Genomic DNA, 25967 nt, shown 5'->3' on the forward strand with positions numbered 1-25967 from the left:
CTCTCAAGAAGGCGGACTGCTCCTCTCCAGCCAGATGCCAACTGTCAGCCAGCCAGGGCATGTGCTGCTGCTGCCTACATACCCAAACATGGCCAAGTTGTCACCACGTTAGTCAGGTCTGTTAGAACGGCCGTGTGTTGGCATCACAGACACACTACACAGGGTTGGGAAGGCCTGCAAAGACTGGCACGAGCATCTGGAGGAAAAGGGACAACAATGGCATGACTGGCTAAGTAGCACGGGGATCGCAATGCTGCCTGAAACAAGATATTTTTATTGAGAAAAAGGAATGAGTAACTTCTGCACACTTTTCAGAGAAGTCCACAGCAGTGTGTATGTTGTTCAAACCCCTCTCTACTGAACTGCAGTGGACTGTTCTTGGTTCCTTCTTTCCCACTAATTTTTGATAGCCAGAAGGGTTGCTATACAGATTTTAAATGCCTTGTACGCTGTGTTCACTGCAACTTTTGAAATTACAAACCTATACGTAACAGAGAGACTCAATAACCCTCCAGTTGGCTTCTGAACTTGTCTGTGTTCAAGATTGCCTGCTCTTCTCCACCAAAATACCCTAACGCTCATTCTCCTTGAGCTGCTTCTTTCCTAGAGGAGTTGGCCACTTTAGCCCTGCTAGTCAGAAGCAGAGCTGGTACCTTCCATCTCTTTTCTTCTGTAATCTGATTTATTCCTTCTTCCCTAATAAACGACAAACTTTTTTTTTTTTTTTTAAAAAGGCCTTTTTACAACGCAAAAACAACTGCAGGAATCTTGCAGTAAATCCATTCCTATTCCAGAAAGCCTTCAGCACCAGAACTGACACTGAACTAAAGTTTCAGCAGAAATCATGTGGGAAGGGCCTAAGTTAATAGTCAGCTACTATGGGCTGTTTCATATCTGCTCTGTAAACCTTGGAAGACTTAAAGAAATCCAAAATACAGTAGCAGCCACAGTTGTTCCACACATTTATTAGACCCTAAAAGGTTTTTTCATGAGGCAGAACCTTTCCCTACCCCCAAACCCCTGATGTTATTACAAGCTGACTTCCCTAAAGCATTTATCACAAAATCATGCAACCTTCCCAGGCTTCAAACTGGCATGGCAATGGGCTGGTCTCATTCATGGCCTCCTACAACACGCAAGATTACCAGCTTTCAAATTACAAGTCACAGGCTTGGTCAGACAGAAAGCCCATTAGGAAAGCTGCACACAAGATCCTCAATGCAAAGCCACCACAGTTTGTTGGCTGACTGTGTGGTTCAAAAGCTTATATCAGCCTGTCTAAAAACACTCTGACAAAAAGAAGGAGAACCAGTTAGAGAAGAAAATCAAAGCCTGAGAAGCTACAAATAACAACAGAGAGAAGTCAGCCAGCTAATAATTTTAAGTAAGAGTCACAGCCTTCAAGCCTTCCCACAATAGACTTATCACTTGACCTGTTTACTGCAGATCAGAAAGCCTAACACTGGATGGCCTTTGATGGTTTTTTTTGTTTCTAAAACATACTCTTTTGCAGGTGATTCATAACAAGACAAATTCTCAAAGGGAGCCCAGTTATAGTGTGGGAACTCTTAGTTTCCAAAACAGAAGAGATCACTAACAAGTTCAAAGTGTTCTTTCAAAACACTAAATCTCATACACCTCTAAATTAGCAAACAGTTTTATTCAAGCCCTTTGTTCACACTTTCAGCAAACCTAAAAGGGAGTTAACATACAAGTAATTCAGCTGTCAGGAGAACATGGAGGACAAGGACTCTCTGAAAGTAAATATTTAGAGTAATGTGCTATCTTCACAGAAGCACAGAGTAGGCTGGCAGGGACCTCTGGAGATCATCCCGTCCAACTCCCCTGCTCAAAGCAGGGTCAGCTAAAGCAGGTTGCTCAGGGCCAGGTCTAGTTGTTTTGAGTACCTCCAAGGATGGAGACTCCACACCACTCTGGGCAACCTGCTCCAGTCTTTGACCATTGTCACAGTAAGGAGTGAGGATTTTCTTTAGCTCACAAAGGGCTTTCCTTTGTTTCCATTGATTCACTGCTACTGACTCAGTTCTATTTGATGCCTGCTGTCACCAAGGGATAGGACATCACTCACGTCAGCAATGACATACAAGGCTACTGACCCATCTACAAGAATGGATGAATGGAGCACAGCTACATGATCAAAGGAAGTCACTGTTCAATGGAACAGGAAAGCTGCATTAGGTGTCTGATTACAGGCCTGGCAGGATCAACCTGATCAATGTTTACCACTCCACACAGTGCACTCACTGCATGTAATTGTGTGAAATTGCATTACTCAGCCTCCTACAGCCTCCCTCAGGAGGAGGAAGGAAGGAAAAGGGGCCCAAGGCAAGAGATTTATATCAGCCAAAGTCTATGTATTGATACACGGGAGTGAGAGTGGATTGCTATCGGTGGTTTCTGACCAAGCAATTTTTCTTCTTTAAAAGCATGACAAATAACAACAAAATAAGATCTCTGCTCATTAGTCCCACCTACAACATCAGATGAATCCCCCAAGTATGTTGTGAGAGAAATATGTGTTTCCCAAATCATCTTCACCGCTGGTCACCGCACATTGTCACCCACACTGCTCCTTACTGGTCCAGAACCTGGATTCCCTATTTGCAGTAGTTTGATTCCTCAAGTCTCTTCAGCAAGCAAACACCTAGGTACACTAACTGTGAATGCAACTGTTACCAGCTGTTTTTCACCCTGACTGAAGGGATGGATGCCTATCAGAGAAAAGTAAAAAAATCTGCAGTCATCCCCCCCACCAGTGTTTAGAGCAGACTCACAGCTTCTGTTCATGGGAGGACACTAGCAAAAAGCTCTCTAGCTACTTCAGTAGCTAGAAGAGTGGGTATTTCAGCGCCAGCTTTTAGGAGCTCCCTTTCATGACAATATATCTTTATTACTTTTTGTTGTTGAGATTCTGAATCCATGCAAACCACTCTGCTGTTTAGTATGACCTGACAGATTGGGCAAAATGAGCTGTCTCAGCAACAAAGGATACCCTTTCCAGTGTTTAATATCCCTTTAAAAAAATTCCCTGGAGACAGAGAAGCCAAACGATCTTTAATTTTAGACCAGGGGTATACAAGGACATCAAAAAGAAGTGTTACTTACTAATAGCCCCTGTGTAGGTTGGCTGTGTAAGGTCTTTTGGCACCTTCCTGTAGATGTCAAACCTGAAAGAGGAAAAGCAACAGCCATAAAACAGGTGGAACATTTCAATACATTTCATGTCCCCACAGGGATGAATGATGCTGAAGTTTTTCCATCCAGCTTTCCAACAAAATTTTTTCAGTTCGCAGAAGGATATGAGAAGGAAAACCAAACCAAAACAAAAAATCCTTTTTCTTTTGTACAATTATGTAACGGCGCTCCTTCTTGGCTCCAATTTCCAAAGCACTTCTCTCCGCCTCCCTCCGCCTTGCTGTCATGGATCTGTGCAATCTGAACTGTGAGAGATGGCAAGGAAGAAGTTATGCTGGACAAGTTTACAGACCACCGTAAAAGGAAAAGGATACTCTACAGACTCCTGAATAAAGAGGCCTGGCAAAAAAACAGTGAGACACAATCTATATTGCCCCTTGTAGTTTATATCCTGCAATAGCCAGAAACTGACAATACCAAAGTCAGAAATCAAGGTGTTGTGGCAAGAAACCGACTCCTGGACACGGGATACACAAGGGAAATTAAACCAAGAAGTTTGCTACTCCCCCAGCAAAATCTAGTTTAATATTAGACCGTTGTTTTGATTCAGTCACATCTTTTAATATCCATATGGCTCAGCTTTGCTATTTTAAACTCTCCATGGGTAAACTTTCACTGCCCTTATGATGTTAGCTGTATTATTTCCTACAGCCTTGTGTTACTGCATGTCCAGCCGCAATGCAGCTCTGACATCAGTTTTTCCACCACTCAATAAAAATTAATTAATACATTAAAAACACACACACACCCTAAAGAAGGAAGTGACTGGTTCTCCCCCAAAATAGACTTTTTTTGGATATACCACAAGTGGGTGAGATTTGATGCTTTTTCCAGCCCTGGAGAGGCATGAGAGACACCGGCTTCCAAATTCCTATTCTATACCGCACCAAGATGAAACACCCCCATGTTTATCCAGTTGTTCCTACTACACCAAATTTTATACTGAGAGTTTAAAAACTAGATTATCTTTCTTTTCTTCACTCTTCATCTGTTGAGATCACTTACAACTTGGAGGCACTCTAGGTGAACAAAACCAGCATTTGCCTTGCATGAGATTAGAAGGTCATCGTTGCTGTGTTTCATTCAGGAGTTGAAGCTGGAGGAAGGAAGGGTAAGAGAGGGAAGGAGAGCAGGTATAAAGATAGTTCATCTACCCAGCTCAAGTCCTGAACATGCTATGTAATCACTTAACCATTCCAACAACCGACTGTGATACACTGGTCAGAGCATGCTGCACAGGATACGCATTGGAGCGATACGTTTTTACGACTCTATTCACTGCCATCTCCTAAATAGATTAGTAATATTCCTGAACCAAACAGTCCATTTATGGCTCTTCAGCTGCCCGGAGAACATCTGGAAAGTGCTGTTTACATTCTTTCCACATACACCAAAGCAACAGCAGCAGCGGATGGTAAAGCAACCCAGAGTAGCTGATGACATCATGGTCTCACAGGCAGAGGAAGTAGCTGATCGTTCCCGCTCACAGCCCATTAAATGCTGAAAGCTGGCGTCGTCTCGCCAAAGTCACAATAATAGATCAACAAGGCTAAAAAAGCTGAGAGAGAGAGAAAAAGAGAGACAGCACATGAACACGCAAGAACTGCTGAGTGTGAGTGAACAATTAGAAATAGGAAATAGCTCTATGCTGGATTCAGTAAAAACAGCAGCATGTGGATACTATAAAAGGAAATTTGTTCTTACAATGAGAAATATTTACTAGTATTAAAATGATGACCCATCACAGGATTAAAAAAAATATAAATCTAGCTTTTTAAATAACTCAGTGGAAAGTTGATGTCATGGCAGGGTTCTCTCCTCTCGGACTGCCATTTCAATCACATAAGTAACACCCAAACCCCACAAATCAAGTTTTACGTGGCATAAGTAAGCTAGGATTAGGCAAAGACACAACAGAAAGCAATCAATGGCTCCCAGCCACATTTATCGCCTGGCCTTAAGTGCTTAAAAGGCAGTCCACCCTCTCCATGCTATTCTGCTTCCTATCTCCTCTACCACAATGTTACATTCCCTCTCTCTTCTATAACCATGACACACATCTAAAGAGGTCTTTAAGCAAGTCTCTGGATCTGATTTGCCTGGAGTTTTGACAACTCTTGGGTCTATACTTACAGGCTCAAGCCTCCCTGCAAGCACAGTACAGCACATTCACAATAGTTGTCACATGAGGCCCTTAATGCACTTTAAGGATCACTTAATGTATGAGCGCAGTGAGCGTACACAGCTTGCTAGGCAAAGAACATCAGCCAAACAGTGTCCCAGCCTTGAACTTACAGTCTAGGAGCATGTACAAGAGTACAGAACAACCCAGGAGAACTGCATAAAGCTTTAACGGCTTTGTTTTGTAGAATTAACGTATTTTTAGATAAGGACAGACACTAAAGAATAACACAGAATCAAGAGTGGACAACGTATGCAAAAGAAGCAACGAGAGCAGACTGGATGGTAGGGAGGAAGGAGGAAAACTCAGCTGAGATCTTATGGATGAACGCGGAAACTTGAAGGATGACATCCAGAACCTGACTCAAGCAGCAGAAGGGAAGCCAAGCAGGAGAGCTGTATTTAAGCTTGCAGAAGGATGCTGAAATGATCAAAACAATTAACATTAACAGCAAGGGAATGGAAAGAGACAGGTTTGGAATAAGAGGCAAACACTGTTGGCTAGCTTTTGCTCACTGACACATGATACCAGTAAGTCCAAGAGAAACTAAAAAGAAACCAAAACCAAAAGAAAAAAAGGACTGGGTATGTGCATGTATCTTGGGAGAACAAAACGTCTGATACTGGCCACAGCTTGAGAAAGTACCATTTATTTAGTCTGCTCCAGGATAGTGAAAACAGTAGTTGGGTTTACACATTCAGAGAAGGGCAAGTTGGAAGCCCAAAAGCATAGCAAGACATCAAACTTTGAAGAGAATGATGGAGATGCTGGCATGGCCAGGGAACAGAGCTATCTTGTTAACTCTGAGTTAAAAGAAGATAAAATTTGCGAAGGATTCAATGACAGCTTGAAAAGTATGTTTGTGAGACACAAGAGATATGAGATCCCAGCAGTAAGTAGAGGATGGAACCCCAAAGAAGGCCTCATTAAATACATAAAATTCTAATAAATAAGTAAATCAAGTAAACTTCTCAAGCAAATCCATGAAATTGACAGAAGTTATTGTAACAGGAGACCCTAAGCCACAAGAAATCAGAGATTTGTGAAAGCCATAGCTCGTATCAGACCTAAGGGTTAAAAATCTGATTAACTGCTAGACTCCACTAGACAAACCCTTCTCCTTCTGCCACCAGCGGTGGCTTCTTTCCTGCCACAGAGCTCAAAGCAATTGCAGAGGATCACTTACACTGCCCTGGGAAGAGAAAAGAAAGAGGATTAGACACCACAGATGATTTGTAATGTATGAGGGAGGAGGCCATGGAGTTGTATGCATGGTAAAGGGGAACAGGTTTTACTTGCCCTCAGGTCAGATGTTCCTGCAAGCACCTGCAGTAAAAATTCCAATATGCCTCCAGGTTCCTGAGGCGTTGGTCACTTGGAAGAGTATTTGTACCCTGGGAACAGAGAGGAACCTCGTGCTCTATATATTGCAGAAGCTGCCTTACAGATGTCTGATACTGGCACATTCAAAGCAGTGGAAGATATTACTAATGCTGGAGGAAGGTTCGATGTTCAGAAAGGTTATACCAGCCAGCTCATAACACAGCGAGACGCACTGTACTACACTGTGAATATCCACTTTGATAGTCTTGTAGTCATATCCAAAATGACCATGAGAAACCAGGGTGTAGATTTACACCATGTTCACTGCCTCGCACTAACTGCTAAGTGAGCTCTCTTAACCTACAGTACCATGCAGCAGTTCACCCCACTTTCACGTGGGGATACATTACTTAACGCTTACAAAGCACACACACGTACAGTTTCCACAGGACGACCAGCACATTATTTATATCTAGCTTTTGGCAACTTTCTTCCTTCGCTCAGAAAGGCAAGACTTGTAAGGTGAAGTAATATCTTTGAGTCAATCAACTGACATAGCTGCAGAGTGGAAACAATAAACTTTTTGCTAGGAAAGCTCTTCCTCCAGGTCATACGTATCCTCATAAAGGGAGGGCTGGACCTTGCAATACCAGAATACGAGGCTAAAGATAGAACTAGGCTGTCATCAGTATAACAAAGGAATTTCCTGACACATCCAGTGTATCTATTGTGTTTTCTTTCAATGGACAGCATGGTTGCAAACAAAGAAATAAAAAAGGCTGTTTGGCAATGTCATAGTTTCGCAGGAACCAACATTCATAACTAGCATCAGGGAATGCTACCATACTTTTTTCTCAATCCAGTGCTGAAAGGACAAAACCAAAAACTTTCTCACCTCCCTGACAGGAACGTCAACAAACTGGTCAGACAGCATTGTAAAGAAGAGCAGCACAAGGATCATTCTTAAATAGATTCAGACAGAGAATTCACAAACCTTAGCATGATTAAGTGAGGTCTGAGGCCAGCTGTCTGATGGACAGGTGTGCAACAGTCCTCTCACAAATTACATGTTTCGTCTCATCTTACCGCAGTTGTGCAAGTGGACAGGGAGGTAAAATTGGAGATGGGGGCACCTCAGCGGAGCCGAACAAAAAGACGGCAGATTTCAAGTGCTAGTAAGTATGAGATGGACTTCAAAAGCTATATCTAGACTGATATGGTCTGTTGCTATTCAAACATTGTTTTTTCTTCAGATACAATATATGCTCTTTGTGCTCACTTTTCAGGATCTCCTAGAGCCACAGAAAGCATCAAAGTGTTTAACAAGCCAGAGGCAGATTCGGTAGTGCTCATCTAAGTGGGACAGCCACAAACAATCACGTCCAAGACTCGCTACACAGAGGCAATGGTAGGTCAGACCCAACTGAACGAAGCAAGTTGACATCATCAGCCCTGGGGTGATTCCTGACTTTCCTTTCAAATCTATCTGATTGACAGTGCAAGACGGGTGACAGGGAGGGCAGAAGTAGTCTACCCAAACACTGCGTTTTCAATGCCTGCCCTGAGAACCGGGATGAGCTCACTCCCTCAGCAGGAGCTGCTATGGGCAGGGCTTCCTGCCAGGGCATGCTTTATATACACCTGAACAGTTTCAAGTCTGGATCTGAAATATTTCACGAAATGAAGTAATAAATACATTATTTCACTGAAGATTACCACCTCTCCGAAGAGAAAAATTCTCTCTGACTTCTCTGGAGTCTGAAAAGAGCTTAAATAAAATACTAAAGTAACATCTCTGTAAGATGCTGTTAACTTTTTCATGAGCAAGAAGCAAAGAACTTGAGGCGATAAAAAAAAATAATACTTGGAAGTACAACTAACTAGATGGTGGTTAAATTTTAATGTCTTGTAGCAAAGGGAAACTCCGATACCTAAAGGAGTTCATATCAGAGAAGGAAGAACACTAATTCCTCCTTCAGTTTACAGAATTTGTTTTAACCCTCAAGTGTGCCCACCCCTCCCTCGCACAAACAAAGGAGCAATGCACTGGCCATGTCACCTAGGGCAGACATTCAGAGCACAGCTTATAAATCTCCCTATAGTACGGACTCACTGTGTGCAGTCACTGCAAAGAGACAGCAGATGCTTTACCTCTGTCTATGGAGCACTGAAACACAACTCTGGAACGAGCAGCAGTGGGATGTTTTCATGTACCCTTCTGCAAGGTCTGTTTTCACTGATTTAACTAAGGGGCAAGGGAAAGATGTTTTGCAGCTCTTGGACTGTATTTTGGATTCCAGTTAATTAAGCAGCCAAGCAAAAGAGCAACACATTCACATGTGGCACTTGGTCACAGAACAGAATTCAGGCACCATAAATCAGCAGCAAACAGATTAATTCTCATCCCTTTCCACTCCTCAGATGATTCAGAAATTTAGCTTTAATGCCCACAGACGGGAAAAACATTTTTGTTCTTCAGGCAGATTATGTTTTTCCCCAGAAAAACCAACTGTTTAAACATTAGCCTTCTTTTGAAGCATACGGCTCTATTGTAGGTACTTCTGCAGCACGTACTGAAAGGGGATGGCGTTTAGAGGACACGATCATTCATTGACAGCAAATTACATTTCTGATGTCAAAGATGATTAAAAAAATTTAAAAAAAAAATAATCAATGTCGCAGTTGACTTTCCACCTTTAGCAGGTCAGTGGTGGCGTAAATACATCATGTCATCTTGTCTTAGCAGCAAGGGTCCATGGCTGTGATTCACACAGAAGAATGTGGGTGTTGAAACAACGCTTGATTCTCCACCTCCCATATTAACCAGCTTTTAGAAGTGGCATCTGTTTTTCAGCAGATACCACATTTGAAGTTGAGGTCACTAATTCCTGGTGACATTACTCACTATCAATAACCAGTCCAGTGCACAGTGAACAACTACCTCAACCTTCTTACACATCAGTAGCTTTGAGATCTCTTTGAAAAAAGAGACGGCCTGGTGCTGCTGAACCAATTTGCTTCATTAACAAGTAACTCTGTTGAAGTGACTTGCAAGTACAACGCATTTAATAGTGAAGTTACATTTCTGCTGTTAACCAAATAACTGAAAATTTTACGGCAGATTTGACTAAAGTAGACAAAGGGGAGATTATCGAGTACAGATACAAAAAGTTAACTTTGAAAATACTATAAAGATTATGCTGCTACTGCAATAAGAAATTTGAAGAATTGCGGAGCCAGTGTATTCCAACATGCTCCATGCTGGAGACCCAGTGCTGGACAAGCACTCATTCATGATGAGAAGGGAGCAACATCTCCATCATAATCTATCAGATACCATAATGTCTCTCAAAGAGAAGAAAAAGGGTGTGGGGGAGATGTCCCTAGGGTTTCCAAGATGCAGGGGAAAACCCAGACAAGAAAAAGCCAACTGGTGAAGCCTTGCAGCCTGAACTGTCCCAAAGGGCTTTTAGGGTCAGCAAAAACTCCATCCCTGATTGCTTCCTTCTTGGCAAGAAACAGAACTGCCCTGAGAAACAGAAGGGCTGCAGACTGAAAAAGAGAAAGGCAAGGCACCTATGACACATACACAGAGGACAGGTTGCTTGACTAAAGAAATGAAGAATAACACACCCTCCCAAGCCGAGATGGCATCCTGGATCAACAAAAGCCCTTGGTCAAACACCATCTCAAGTTTAAATCACAGCACAAAGGAGCAAAGAAATAATAAACCCTGCCTTCAGTGGCAGTCACCACTTCAGTAGGAGGCTGTGGGGCATTGATACAGGCTGTATCACTCAGATTTCTGTTGAGATTCCCTCTTCTCACACAATATTTAAGTATCTGCAGTACAGGTTAATTCACTCCCAAGACAGCTGTGTAAGTCAGAAAACAGGAATAAGTCTGTCTTTTCAGAACCTTTTCAAAAGCAAGACTGTCTCCCTAAAACCACTCACCCTTTCGTATACCAGGAAAGCAAGCTCTAAAACCCGGCACGCCAGCTAACGCTGAATTTGTAGGCTAAGCTCTCTGCTCTACAAAGAGCAAGACGATGAGGCTGGCCTTTTTAAGAATCATTTCATGAAAGAAATGTTTCCTTGCCACTGCACAGGGGAATACAAGCCAGTTAAAGCAGTTTTCAAAACTTTTTTCCCCCTGTGCTTCTACCTGTGTGCTGGTATAACAGTAAGTAGCACAGCTCCTGCAAACTGGAATTCTATTCAAGTGTAACATTCCTGCTGTTTTTTCCCCGTTTATCAAATCCTTCTTGCAAACCAAAGAAAAGTGAATCAGAGTATGGCTGCAGGCCTCAAATATGAAGAATCCAAGACAGCTTGATGCCAGTATTTCTCCGCACACACACCAATTCCTGACTAACGTAACAAAGAGCTTGCCTGTTCCTTACAAAGTCCATTCATTACATACTCACCAGTAAACGGAGTTACAACATGGAAGAGAGAATTTTTACTTTTACACACTGTACTTGCCATGTGCAAGAAATTTAATGACACAGAGGTATCCCACGCAGAGTAGACACATTAAGTTTTAAGAAACCTATTCTTCAAAAAAAAAAAAAAAAAAGTGCTTTTTGTCAAAAGAAGCTAAAACGCTCTATATGTGAATTATACTAGCTGTTTTTTCAGGTGGATAGAAAAATTGCTGCATGGTACATTTCTAGGAACATATATTCATTCAAAACAGTAAGCCCAGACTGCTTTTGATGAAAACTACATGCACTGTGGAAGGTACACAAAGAGCAAGGCAGCTACTAAACGCAACCTTGGACAGTCAAGCCTATGCCAGCATCCATTTCACCTTCTGTAAGAGTCATCTTCAGTCAGCTCTGTCTGATAACAGGTTAGAAAACATCTAGTGTCTTCTCTTCTTTGAGAGCATCTACCATTTAGACATTATAAATAAATCCATTTTTAGGCCACATCCTTCTGAATTACACCAGACTCTTTAATTACTTCACAGACATCAGTGAATCCAGCTAACTAACAATTTCTATTCAGCTGCCATAGAAGAGACGAATCATCCATAACTTTGACAAAGATTCATTTTGCCTGGAGACAAGGACATAACCTTGGGATTTGTCACTCTACACACTTTTATTCTTCCTCTTACTGTTTCCTATGTGCCTCCTTGAACATTTCTGTTATACTGCTGCATTACAGACATATGATTCAGAGAGCAGAGATGGTTGGTTCAGTCACCTTTATTTGGTTCCCCACAGGAGCTATAGATCTGATGCAGAGACAGACAACCAGCTCTTCCCACGAGATTTGTATAGCTGTATCTATTTTTAACTTTGTCATTTCACGACAGAAGAGGTGCATTAGCAGTTCAGGAAACCAAGGTGGGTGTGAAGTGGGGAGAGGAGAATGAGCAACCTCAACCCCACTTCAGGAAACATTTTTAACTGCACACGAAATGACCTGGAACGATGGCTCTGAAGAGTTTTCAGACAGTCCGCAGTACGGGCTACCGCACAGCTTACTTTCCTCGTATTACTGCTCCTACCACCTCCGGAAGAAGCATCCCTAGAAACAACAGAAGAGTTTACGGACTATGATTCATTCAACACCTGCTGCTATTAAGGCTCTTAGCAGAGATACCACTTACAGTTGAGAATCCAGCAATTCACTTTGCATAAAATGCTTTATCGTTTAAGGAGGACATGGGAAGCAGAAAGAAATTCAGTCATGATAAACGTAAGTTGGATCAAGTCCATCTGACATTCAAAAGACAACTGTGCACAAATAGACTCCATTTTCTCTCTCCAGGAAAACTTTAGCCGAGGTTGGTGTTACAAAGGAGATCAGAATTTAGTCACCATGTCTGTGTCAGAAGATTCCTTCTGCCCCCCCAAAATCAGTGTAGCTTGGAGGCAGAAGGGGGAAAAAAAAAAAGAGAAAAAAAGAGGCCGTATTGGATATCTTCTTTGTGAATTCATGGATTCAAAAGGAAGCTATGGAGAGACTGTTGTCAGAGCAAGATCATTGAGGCTGGAGACTAATGGCAGAAGGGAAACACCCTTCCAGCAGTACCCACCGGTATTTCTAGAGAAACCTTCCCACCAAAGGCATGCTGTTTTGTGTCAAGGAGCATTTGTATTTTTGCAATCTGCTGACTGCTCAGGCAAAGAGATGTCCATCATCTAACCAAAGCTTAAGAATCAGAAGTACAAAGCGCGTAAGAGAAAACCTGCCTCGCCAACAGCTCAGGGTACCACAGGGTCTGTGTTCACTGACATATTTTAGAGGTTTCATGAAGCAACTCAGTGAAAGAGCTTGCTTACAGAGAGCATTCACTGAAACACCCAGTAACTGGCACTCCCCATCTGCCACAACACAAATATGAAGTAAAACAGATTCTCAGGCTGTAGCTACTAGACTAAGATAGGAAGAAATTGCTGCCCCAGGACTTTATCTCTCAGTGCTTCTTAACTGAGACAGACATTTAAAAAAAAAAAAAAAAAGATTACAAGGTACTAGAAAAACTAAGAGAAACCAGGAAAGCATATAGAATATTCCAATGCTAATAGAAGAACAAAAGATTTTAAACAAAAAAAATCAAATCACTTAGCTAACAGCTTAAAAAAACAAAGTTGCTTAACAGGCAGCAACTGTTCCTCTGTTTCCTTGGGTCACTGCTCTCAAATAATGACTTTGGGACAATTCATCCCTGCTTTGTCAACAAAGCTGCCTTAACAGCCTTTGAACGCTTGGCAGTAGGAGCTGGCCAACCACACCAACTGAACAGCACAAGCCATCAGGCACTCAGCCCTAGGTAGTCACTGCAGTAGCTTTTAACCTCTTCAGAGGCCATTTAACTCTAAATAAAAACAAGCAAGCTTATACACACTAAATAAAGAGAAGCAGGCTTATACACACGCCCTCACTCCACCAAATGCAGACAGGTACCTCTAACACAGAACCTACCTTTCTGGCTTTGTTCCTCCCTATGAAGCACATCAGACACTTGCAGTAAGATCTTTAAAAGCAAAACTGTTACTTTTGTATAATGGATAAATCTAAACCCACCAATTCAGTTTTCAATGTGACTGTTCAAGACGAGGGAAATGTAAAGGTAGAACAGAACAGCTGAGTCAGGTTTGCACACATAGTGCTTTTCTGATTAACAAAAGACCATCTACTTAAAAAATAAAAATAAAATCCCAGGCAACTGTTTGAAGTTGTTGTTGTGGACTTTTATTGTTCACAGTTGTTAAAACCATACCTGGAACTACTGTGACCAGGACCTGACTTGTTAAATTGATTTTATTCAACAGTGTAAGAGTAGGCGGACTTCCAGGGTATGCAGAGATGGCCTGAAAGACCAGTTACCCCATTCCATGTGCCTAATGACAGAATATTTTAAATAATCAACAGTAAAGAAGATGGCCCTTGTGAACAGCTAGTATCTGGGACAATGATGATAAAGGAGTAAGTCTGCCTAGTGACCCAGAGCGGGGGTTGGACACCATCAGACTCCCCTGGAAGAGGAGAGGAATGAGCAGATGGCTGGACAGGTGACACAGGAGACTACTCAGCAATTTTGTGGGCTGGATTATGTACCCCAGATACTTGAAAGCCGCTACAAAAAAAAAGTCAGACCTGGTCAGACCAAGTCCCTAAACTAGGAAAGCATGGGCTTGAGAGAAGATGCAACCCCTGAGTAAGAGGGCTGGAGACCTCTAAACGACAGAGAGGGAAGCTATCTGAAACATCGCGTTCCCTCCAAAGTGATGTCAGAACGCAAGAGGGTCTTCTCTCAGGGACAGTGGAAAGAGCATTAAAATAAAACAAGAAGATTTAGAGAGTAGAAGTTCTGTCAGAACTAATTCTCTTGGGTTATTTTGTTTTGGTTTTAGTTGGGGAAACATGAAGAACAGCATGTCTTTTTAAGTAAAACCTCTCTTACTTTACTCTAAAAAAGTAGTGACTTCCAACTCCCCACGTATTTTCAACTTCTTACGGTCCTTGCGGTACCCGTTCCGGACAAAAATCCAGAATTTTGCCCCACAGATCTATCAGAGAAGGAAGAATTTCTATATACCTGTAAATTCACTCTAAAACAGTCCAAAGGAAGTAGAGGTGCCTTATTCTAATGCCTTCCTCTATACACATATAGGAAGCACTAATTTTTCTATTTTTATGGAGAAATATTAGTTCAAGATTTCATTCTGAAATCCTTTCTTTAGACCATGCTGCTTTTCTTCCCATCTAAAGGCAAACGAGTGCTCCGACAACTCTGCAAGAACACTTAGCTCCTACACAATCCAGTACAGATAAAAAGTAGTAACTTTTCTTCCAACAAAGTACACGAAATCTATCACCCTGTTTTATAGAGTAGGAAAATAATGGCAAAAAGTCAGCAGCAGGGGAAGAAAATAGGAAATACTGACTCCGAGCACTTCATTTTGCGATTGTCACTTCTTTGTTTAAATGAAATTTCTATGTTTCCTGTCTGACAGCAGATGAGAACATAATGTGCAGAGAGAGCGGCTCAGGACAGCTTCTAGGACAGCCACGCTGAGATTCCGTGGATGGGATGCAGCAGTGGGAGCCAACAGACCTGAATTCTGTTCCGCTCCCAGCACTGACTCACTGCGTAATTTCTGTTCCAGTCAATTAAATCTTTCTTCTTCAGCTTCTTCATTTTGCAGAGTGGCACCTGGTGACATTTACTCACTTTTCATGAAGCATGTTGAAATCTACAATTGAAAAACTCTGCAGAAATATGAAGGATTTCCGAACAAAATTGCAACTTCTTTGAAGGTCTGTGCAAGGAAACCTCCAGGAAGATGCGCTTATGAAACCAAACTGGATACACACCGCAAGAGATAAGCCTCGGTTCAGTTACAGGGTTGTGCCTAGAGTGCACGTTTACGAATAATCTCGATCAGGAATGGTTTTGTGAATTGGGACGCAAACTTCGAAGCATGTGGAAAGTAAAATAAATGATCCTGTTAATCTAAGTTTCACACGGAAGGTAAACACTGAATATACAGCTACCAAAGCCTGGCCCTGCATGCGAGTTTGAGATGCAAATAAAGACTCAAAGTAGGACTAATAAGCCGATACTTGTAAATACCAAGCAGTTATTAACACATTCTATAAGATTAACACCTGCGTAACAGCAGACAGTATACAAACATCATTAAGTAATCAGCTAGTCCTCATTTACACACAATAGGGTATTAACACACATAGAACAGAAGTTGAGCTTTAATGGACAAACTCTCAAGGCTTCAAAATTACATTGATATGTGAAGAACCGAACAAGGAGGTGGAGGGGCTAATGTGGTTTTAAACTAGTTTTTCTGTACTGCAATCATGTGAAGACTGCAATTTTCAAATTCTGTATGACTGGCTTTTCACTCGCAACATCACCCCAGTTTTCAAAGCACGATCCTCCAAATAATCTTTTTTTTGACCTGCTGACTCTCCACACTTTTAAGCTCAGGAGTGAAATGCAGGAATAGGTTTCCTTGCCAGCCAGCTCCTCCCTCTTAATTCTAGTTCCAAGAACATAATGAAACTAACAGAGGAAGTTTCTGAAATAAGGAGGAGTACTGAGAACAAGAAAACAAGGTTAGCCTGGAGGACTGTCATTAATTATATAATCCAGCCTTTGGGTAACCGGACATTTAGGGAAAGGGGCTGAGAGAATGTTGGAGGCATCAGCCTCTGCAGCATTATGTCATCTGGTCTGCTAGTTACTTAGCAGGTACAGGATTGTATAGGGAAAAAAACCCCCAACGTTTATTTCTAGGACAAAAGACTATGAATCCCCACAACACTTGCAGAAAGAGGGCACAAAAAATGAATACATTCTGCTCCCGTTAAATTGATTTCTTTCCAACGAGCTAGTTCTCCTGTTTTCTCTCTTCTGCCAGCCTCCCCGACTCCACTGTGCTGTCCTGCATAACACCTTTTTGTCAACCATGTTCTAAATTTTGTGCTCTTATTCTTTCAGTGCATAAGAAGCTTCTTCTCTATCGCCTAGGAATACATAGCTATTGCTATTGCTGAAATACGTCAAAAGAGCAAACTATTTTAGGTGGTACTGAAGAATGGAAGAGAGGAAGTGGTACATCACTTCTTTTTTTTCAAAATAAAATGTTAGGCTCAAACATATTTCAAAGGTAACTAGGAGGAGGAAAGTATTTATAATCTCAAATACTCAATAGTGGAGTCTTGCCAGCAGGCATTTTATTTCCTTTCAGGCAGTGAAGCAGGTGTCAAAATGAAGGATGGAAGAGACATGTATTTTTAATAAAGTGAGCAAACTATACTCTGCTTTATCAAAACAGGAGAAAAGTGTCATGAAGAAAAAATGTTCCAGTAAGGGGACTAGTATTTAAAGGGATCCAGCCCTTCACTGGACTGTAAGCAAGAGCGATTGTACTTCTGAGCGGTAGTACCGTATTCTGGAGATCAGAAAGAGAGAATGGAGGCAGAGAGAACAAGGAACAGTATTAAACATATATGGCTGCTCCCCAAACTAAGTAAATTGTTCAGATACTTGAATGTCATAAGTAGACTGTAACCCTTCCTGTCGCAGAGCCTTCATCCGCTTTAAGCTCAGAGATTCCTGCTCTTGCAGCTCCCCAGCACATCCCAGCGCCTCCCAGCACATCCCAGCGCCTCCCACCATCGTATCCCCCAGACACTTCCTCCAGCGCCATGCCTCACCCATTCCCTCCTTTATGAGCCCCCCAGTCCTGAACATCTCTTCCTTTCCCAATTCGAGACCTGCCAGCTCAGGGTTCTTCTACCTCCTGCCACGTTCCTCTGGCTCCATCTCGCTGCCCACAGCTGCTGGTTCCCAGTATTGCCAGTGCTACTGGCCTCAGTAGCCAACTCCTCAGCTCTCCCCACAGACACAAAGTCCTGATCTCTAGCAGACGCTTAACAAAATTCAAACTTGAACTGTGATTTCCAAGAAATTACCTACACACAACTCAGAGCAAAACCAGATCACAGCTATGGAAAAAAAGTTGTACCATAGTCTTTCCCGTAGCTTCCAGGAATCACAAACCATGAAGACTCTGTTGCTGCCATGTACTGCTGAACACACTGAAACAAGATCTGGTAAGATTAATTTAGCATCAGAACCACGTAGATTTTATTTGTGAATGATGCTTTCTGAAAGGTTTAAGTCCCAGCTGCGCTAGGGCAGCATACAAATCAGAGATTTGTACAAAACGGCATGAACAAATATAACATCTGGAGAAGAAAAAAGGAAAAAACAAAGGGTAAAGAAACTAGCTCCATCTTCATAAGGCTTCCCTCAAAAGGACACAGGCCAATCCATACCCTACTGCATGACAGACAGATTTCTCCATATTGACAAGGGAAACTCCTAGACATCTGCTGGTCTCACGATCTCACGCTAGACCAGGCCAAGAAAACCACTCCAAGGAAAAACTGTTCAGCCACTGCTCCACAAAGTGAACGAAGAAAGTAAGGTCCCCTTGAAAGAAATCAGTAACTGAGGCTCAGAAAGGGATTGCTACTTGCCTGAAGCTGAAGAGAGTTAAGAATAGCAAAACCCTGACTGGAGGGAGTAGACAATGACATTCACTGCTGTATACACATACAACACAAAGTCTTCCTTCTCCTCCAAAGCAATTTCTACAGGACAAAAGCCATTCTTAATACACAAGATTTAGGGGCAAAAACCATACCCTTTCCCAGGGCATCCAGCAGGGATTCAAATATATTGAACTTTTTCAGTATCTAACCTAATAATTTCAATAAACCTGCAGTGACCAGCTCAGGTTCTCATATTTACAGTCCAATCTAAGGAGATGAGAATTTCTGTATATGCTTCTAAAACTCAGTCCTATTTTTTAGTTGCATATAACTGTATTACCTACAAGCAAGTACAACTCATATGTATCATCTGGCTTCCAAGTGAAGTTCCCGGTTTTGACTTAGTTTCCAAGAAACATCCGTATTGATGCCACCCCACTACAAAAACGTGACTCACACAGACCCAAGATAGAACTACAACTTGTAGTTAGGGACCAGGTCTACCACTGTTTGTTAGTCCAGATATAACTTGTTATAATGCAGCAGCCAGATTCAGATTCCAGTTCAGTAGGGTCATATTTGATTTAGAGTGTCATGGAATCCGAGTGAGGCTCTGAGACTTTATCAGAAAATACAAAGTCATATTTACATTACTGGCTATGCTAGTATTTTAGCAGGCTCTCCAACCTTGTTTTATTCACAGCACACAGTGGTCTACAGAAATGGACAGCAATTACGGAGGCAAGTGATCTGCCTTAGGATATGACTGTTAAATAAATACTAAGCAACCATGACTGCCTGAAATCCTGTTAGTAGTAATACCTGTCTGTCTATATTAACATAGCATTTTGAAGGCTGTTCTATCAAATGCCAATATTTCTGGCTTCTCTGGATTAAACTATATACATCTCATTCTGAAACATCCTTAAAAACCAAACAAAAAAGCAAACATCCAAATACACACAATTCAAATGCAGCCAACCGCACTGTCTGTCTATCTAATTGCAATTCCTACTTGTGTGTGTGTCTCCCATGATCACTACTAAAATACTCCAACATTTCAGTATAAGGAAGATTTTGTAGACTGTGGCAAAACTGTGGTTAATAATTTTTTGGCAGAACAAGTTTTCCATTTTGGGGGCAGCTGGCTCAGTACAGGAATACCTAGACAACACTTCAGAGCTTGTGCTTGGACAGAAGACAAAAAAACCAGATGATTCTACTATTTCTCCTTTCATTGCAAGACTATTCTTTTCTCACCACCCCCACCATTTGAATTACATGCCTAAAAAATACACATGCACACTTCAAAATACAAGCTCAACAACTTCCACAGCTTCTCACTCGATGCTGGTGGTATTGCTTCAACTCTGTTTACACTGCCATTCAGTCATTTTCACAGCAATGAACTATGATGGCATGAAGAAAGCATCTGTGTCATCAACGAGTGAACAAAGGAGGACAGTTGAAGTTCAGAAGGAACAATACAAAGCTTTCCTACAAAGCCTGACCTTACTACTTCTGTACTTACTCAGGAAAAGTTTTCTGCTCCAAGTATATTTTAAGAGAAATAATGCATTAGGGAGACTTAGGAAGCAATATTTACACATATGCACGCTATGTATAATCAGTTATTTGTGGCATAAACATCAATAGACTCTGTCTGTACAACTCCGCTTGCCCATCTGACTGCTGTGACTGCAGAATAATTTCTCAGGTGCCCTCAAAGGGCTATTGTTGAAACAAAGTTAGTCATGGTACTGCCTGGCACCAAAATCAACTTTGGTAATTACGTAAGGTGGCAGCAATACCACTTGGAAGGCTTGTTTACCAGCGACATTGCACAATGTGAAGTGGAACATGCTTGCCAGATGTGGCTGCAGTTCAAGATGAAAATACGCTTGCAGAGTTACCATGCGCTCTGAAGCGGTAAGCTATCGCTTCAGTAGCTAGAGAGAAAAAGTGCAGGTCCCTTCAAAGTGTAGAGAGGCAACTATCTAACCAACAAAGAACAACGTTACAGCCACTAGTTATAAATGTAGACATTAATTTGGGAAGTGGTGAGTACCAGCTTTAAGGATTTAAGATTTTGAACAAAATCATTGTACAAGTGGCAATGTCTATGGCTGTGGAAGTGAGCTTGACCATGCACGGCTTAGTACAGGGCATATGCAAACCTTTCCGATATGCCATTGCTACACACAAACCGGTACGCACAACTCATCTAATCAGGAGAAGCCATACCAGCCAGCCTTAGCTGTTTATTCTTCTCTCTTGTCCTCCCCACATTGTTTCAGCCAAGAACACACCTACCTGCTGCTATCACCACCATGTACCATCTACAGGAGAGGCACCGTGAGCTCATTTGTAAAGTAAGTTCAGTGAGTAATTTTGCCAAAGGAACTAGTGTGTGTTAATGTAGCTAGTTAAACAACATGCTGGGAGAAAGCAAGGAGGTGGATGGAGTACAGAACACCACAATCCAATGAGAAATGCAGAGCTGGTTGAGACTTCACAAAGAGATTCCAAATTGAAACTCCTGAGCAAATATGTACATTTCCACTAACATTTGATATTTATTAGGCAGTGCCAAAACATCACGTAGTCACCACTTCTGCTTAACCACTGGCAAATTTTCAAACAGGCCGGACAAATCCTATACAAGTTTAAGTGAGATTTGAAGGGTTACAGAAAGATTTTAAGTCATGACCCTCACAAACCTGATGAAAGAAAAATGGTAGGATTACAAAAGACAGCTTTGTTCCTTCTTTTCTGAAATCTGAAGACTAAAATAAAGCTATTTTCCTTAGGCTCACAACTGAATGAGAAATTGTTGTCCAAGGGGTTGCTTAGTTCGGAAAAGATTTTTCTCCTTAGACTCCTAATCACCTACAAGCTGCCGGTTTGCCCTCAGTAATCTGGTTGGGAATCAAAGGCAGACAGACAGACCTCCCTGATGTTGCTGAAGCAGTCTGTATCACTGGTTTCACAACTCTGCCAGGTCAGATGTCTTGAGCATCAGTTTGCCTATTAGCCATCACAACTCTTAGGTCTAAATTAAAACCAAACACACTGCCTCTCCTAAAAGCAATACGGTTGCAAGTGTGTCAGCTTCGGTTAAGACTGGACAATTTGATTTAAAAAAAGACGTAGACCTGCCTGTCTCCCAAAGCAACAAAAATGTTGTTTATATCTGAACTAGAATACCCACATAAGAAGTATCATTTATCACAGATGTGCCAAAGAGCAGCTGACTATGGGGGCCCATTGTACTGTGCAGATGGAATAAGAGTCTTTGCCGCAAAGAACTTCCATTCTAAATCAGCATTTAAATCTAAATCCCTTCTAAGTCTGGCTTCTTTCACTTGACCTCCAAAATCCAGGTACATCATACTGTTACTTCATTCAGGTTATCAAGCCATAAAAAACAACAACAAAAAACCCAAACAACAAAAAAACCCCTAATGAAAATATCACAATGATTAATCATGGGAAGTAAATTCTGAATTTCTCAGTTAAATATAAAAATAAGGATTCACAGATATTTGCCACTCCATGCCAAAAAAAAAAGTGGGCAGGGCACAACTAAGAATTGCCCACAGTTAGAACAAAAACTTGATTTCAGAGCAGTCTATTTTAGTTTTTCTCAGTCTAATCAGTTAAAGCTACCAAAATAGTTCAGAAGTTTCAGCATCTGTTACAAAGCCATCGGTAACTCTTTCATGCAAATAGGCAGATGCCAAGAAAAGCCAACAGACTCAAGAGAACTTGCAGTAACGTTTCTCTACCATGTCCACATCCAGTGCACAGGAGTCACTTCATTTTTACTTCTGGAATTCTCAACACCAGAGCAGTCTGAAGTCCAGCACTGGCGTTTGTGGCTGAAGCTAACCCTCCCTGCTAGCTGTACCACGCATGTGAGAAGCCTTCTGGCCCACCATCACCATTCAAGATGACCCAGGCTTACAGTTTAATCTAATTATGATTTTAACCATCCACAGATGCTGCAAGTACGCAGGTGACACTGGGTCTTAAAGGCTTGAGGGGGAAATACCCTTTCAGCTTCAGCAATATAACTCAAAATCCCCAATCAAATAGGTATGAAGCTGCTTTGCTGACACAAGTTCTAACAAACTAGGGGGAGAGGCAACAAGGAAAAATCTGTCTCTCTCTTGCAGCCAAGTAGGTTTTAAAAAAATAAGAAAGAACCAGGCCTTCCGGAAATACAAACTGATTTAGTTGTTCTGTAGGAGGGCTGGTGTCTCGTGACATGCATTGAACAGACCTGTACAGAAGGCTCCAATCTGGAAGCTGAAAACTTGGTTCCTTACCAACATCACAGCAGGACTGTAGAGATTAGTGCGAATGAAATGCTTTGAAAAATGAAAAGCATTAGGTAAGCACTAAGTATTATTAAAACCCTAAAGATACTTGGGACAGAATAATTATTATTCACTTGAAATTACTGTGAAAATATTATTTCATTTATAAATTAAATGCATTTTAGATTAGCAAAGGGAACCATTGATAAGTCAAGAAAACAGAAGTCCTATGGGGAAAAAAAAAGGTACAAGAAACAAAACAAGCTACTTCCATATCTGATACCAATCAATATGCCTCAGACTCTGACCCATGAAGACAACTTCCAAGAAACATGTTCAAATACTTTGGGTTCTTCAGTCTGGCCAAATATGAACCCATAAGTCTAGGAGATAGGAAAGAGATTTAGTCACACGGATGGAAATGCTTTGTGTGACTTTCATTTGGTGAAGAACTGGCATTTTTTTGGTCACGGGCTGTTTTCATTACTTGTCATTTGTGTCTCTATCTTCTTCAGATGAGACTGTGGCAACCTATTCCTCCCAGAGCTATTTTGTGTGGAACCAGAGCTCGAGACCCAAACTTCTAGCCAGGCTACTATGCCCCTCTCTACAACTGATGTTAGCTGTCAATGTCCTGCCAGTCTAAAATATAAAAAATACAAGCTCTAAGTGAGGGGAGGATATAACAAACAAAGAACTTGCCTTCACAAATGCCCTAGCAGAGCAGTTAAGGACAGTGATTTTTTCAGATGCATTAGCAACACGGACCTGTGAAATCTGTTGCCTCCAGAAGAACACAATGTGTTTCCACTTGGAACCTCTGAATTTTGGACTCTAGAAGATATGTAGGGGCAATTTCAAAAGTTTCTTATCAATCCAACCTTCTAATCATACATAGGCATAACACACACTTTAATGTGTGTGCTAAAGACAGGGTGCCACACTGTACCTGCTGAAGAGAACATCCAGATAAAATCTCTGAAAGAAAAACCTTGCATTTTACATAATGAAAATCACTACCTCTTCATTCAGAAACTTACTACAGGTGGTAACCTTATTTCTCTAAGAGTATTGTATTGTATGTTCTACAGTTGTCACAAAGTAACTGTACATTTTTTTAATGTATGCATCATACCTAACCTACACAGTAAAATTTTCCAACCTCAGCAGATTTTGTTCCACTGACTGCACAATGAACAAAAGCCACAACAGTTAAAAGATAGTCTCTAACCTTTGCAAAAATTTTGGTTCTGAACTCTGTTCGTGCTTCTAAAACAGGAAAGTACTTTGTTGCATGTGACTATATTTAAAGGCACAGAGAAATTATTAAGTTCTTGTTATCAACGGCAGTCTTTTTAAAATTCATCTTTGCAGAAAAGCTGAACTTCAGTAAGCTTACGTTATTTGAGAAGGTGCTTTGACGCGTCTATTTCTAATACTCCAATCTGAATGACAAAGAAGTTATTTGCAATCGTGAATCTTTAAAATGCAGATCTGTACTGATGCCTCTATGTTTTTGTCACTCATAACACAAACTCTGCAACTCAGCCTTTACTTCATGTCTTTGTTTCATTCCAAAGTGAAGCACTAGTGTTGTCTCTTAAGATGATTACTTTTGGTGAGCCAGTGTTTCCACATGCACATTCCGAGACCCAACAAAAATTACATTTTCAAAGACATCTGAAATAACATTTTCTTTATCTGCTATTACAAAGTGACAGCCACAACCCAGGATCCCTTATTGTTCATGTATTGTACAAGTCTGAAAATAGTTGACAATGGGATTTGCAGCTGGCAGAATGGCTCCAAAGCTGAGAGGAATTTTTCTACCAAATTTTACACAAAAGCAGAAATGGGGCTCTGGGCCCCGAATCCCACATGATCCAGCAGATGCTGTTTCCAGCTTCAGCAAGTTTTCATTCAGAAGCAACTGCCTCCATGTTCAATAGTGCCCCACGGATCACATACAAGATCCTGTTAGCCTGTATAAATGAGAGGCCTGATTTAGAATTACAGCAAAAATACAATACACAACTTTTGTTTGGGAGAACTGAAAAACTGCAGTATCACCATTTCCCCTGTCATCTCAAAGGGGTGCAAATGTATGGTCCATGATGGTCCTACATGAGAAGCATCAATCTACAACTGTATCTCTCAATTCCCAAAAACCTATGTATTTTTTACTGTAGTGTTAATGCTCTAGTAAAACCTACATGAGAAAACTCATCTGTGCGTCTTCCCCATGGCATCTATGAATTTGGAAAGTTACAAATCTTTCGTTCAGGAATGGCTCAAAGAGAAAGTTAATCCACAGTTACTATTTCAGCTCCATTTGAGTCAAAGCGGTCTTCTTCGCTTCTGCTTTGGTATCTGAAACTCACTGCCACGGCCCTCGGGACGCAGGCGCCCTGCAGCAGGGCCAAATCCCACAACTCACACCTGCTCAAAACGCCAAAACCAAAGGTGGAGGAGCCGACGTTGTTCCCCAGCCATCGGAGAGCCACGGGGCGCAGCTTTTCTCACATGTGGCCTCACCGTAAGGAGTGACCTCCTAAAGCCGCTGTGGGAGCGCGGGGACCTGTGGGAGAAGGGGCCCAGCACCTTCACCCCCACACCCGCTGCGGGGGCCTGTGCTGCACCCGCAGCAGTCACCCCCGAGGCCCCGCTGCTCCACCCCGCCTGCCCGGGGGAGCTCGAAACTCCACACACCTCCTTTTTGCTTTGCACAACAGCGTTGTATAATAACAGCCGCTCGCTGGGCAGAGCCTCCCAGTTTCCCACGTTCCTTCCCTGCCCAGACCTACTTCTTCCATCCAGCCAGCCAGCCCTCCTCCCGGCCTCCCTCGGGTTTCACCTCACCCGCAGCCGGTCACGGGCCCAGCCCTCGCCTCGCTGTTGCGGGGCGGCCTCACACAAGCGGGTGCTCCCGGGTGGGAGGCGCCCGCGCTGCCTGCCCCGGCCGGGGGCGGCGGGGCTGGGGGAGGCCGGGCGGGGGGCGGCGGCCCCGCCGAGGGGCGGGCGAGGCCGGTCGCCGCGGGGCTGGTGGGCGGCTCGCCCGGCCGCACTCACCTCCTGAAGTCAAAGGGCATGTTGGTAGCGGGCGCCGGGCAGGCTGCGGGCCCCGCCGCCCCCGGCCCCGGCTCTCGCCTCGCTGCCGCCGGCTGCAGGGCCAGGAAGTGACGGGCCCCGCCGCCGCGCAGCACCAGCCCATTGGGCGGCTGGAGCCCGCCGCCGCTTCCGCCGCCGGGTTACGGGCAGCGGCGGGAGCGGCGGCCGGCGGGCCTGAGGGCTGCGGGCTGCGGCCGGCCCCCGCGGCACCCCGCGGGCCTCGCCTGCCCCGCCGCGCCCCGGCCCGCCGCCTTGGCACCATCCCAGAGC

General features: G+C 42.6%; 1 protein-coding gene across 2 annotated transcripts in view; it reads right to left on the bottom strand.

The window, feature by feature from the left end:
* The window catches only part of ERGIC1 (endoplasmic reticulum-golgi intermediate compartment 1), a 59995-nt gene extending 34285 nt beyond the window's left edge, over positions 1–25710 (bottom strand). Inside the window, exons 1-2 of one of the 2 annotated variants that reach the window (XM_059825271.1) lie at positions 25659–25710; positions 3127–3188 (exon numbers count right to left, since the gene is read on the bottom strand). In XM_059825271.1, coding sequence (XP_059681254.1) covers positions 3127–3188; positions 25659–25678 — 82 coding nt within the window. In that variant the 5' untranslated portion in view covers positions 25679–25710. Of the gene's footprint in view, positions 1–3126; positions 3245–25658 lie in introns of those variants that run through there. The other variant, XM_059825270.1, reaches the window with a different exon arrangement.
* Between the last annotated feature and the right edge of the window lie 257 nt (positions 25711–25967).

This window comes from Gavia stellata, chromosome 16, assembly GCF_030936135.1.
Source record: "Gavia stellata isolate bGavSte3 chromosome 16, bGavSte3.hap2, whole genome shotgun sequence".
Taxonomy (NCBI): Eukaryota; Metazoa; Chordata; class Aves; order Gaviiformes; family Gaviidae; genus Gavia; species Gavia stellata.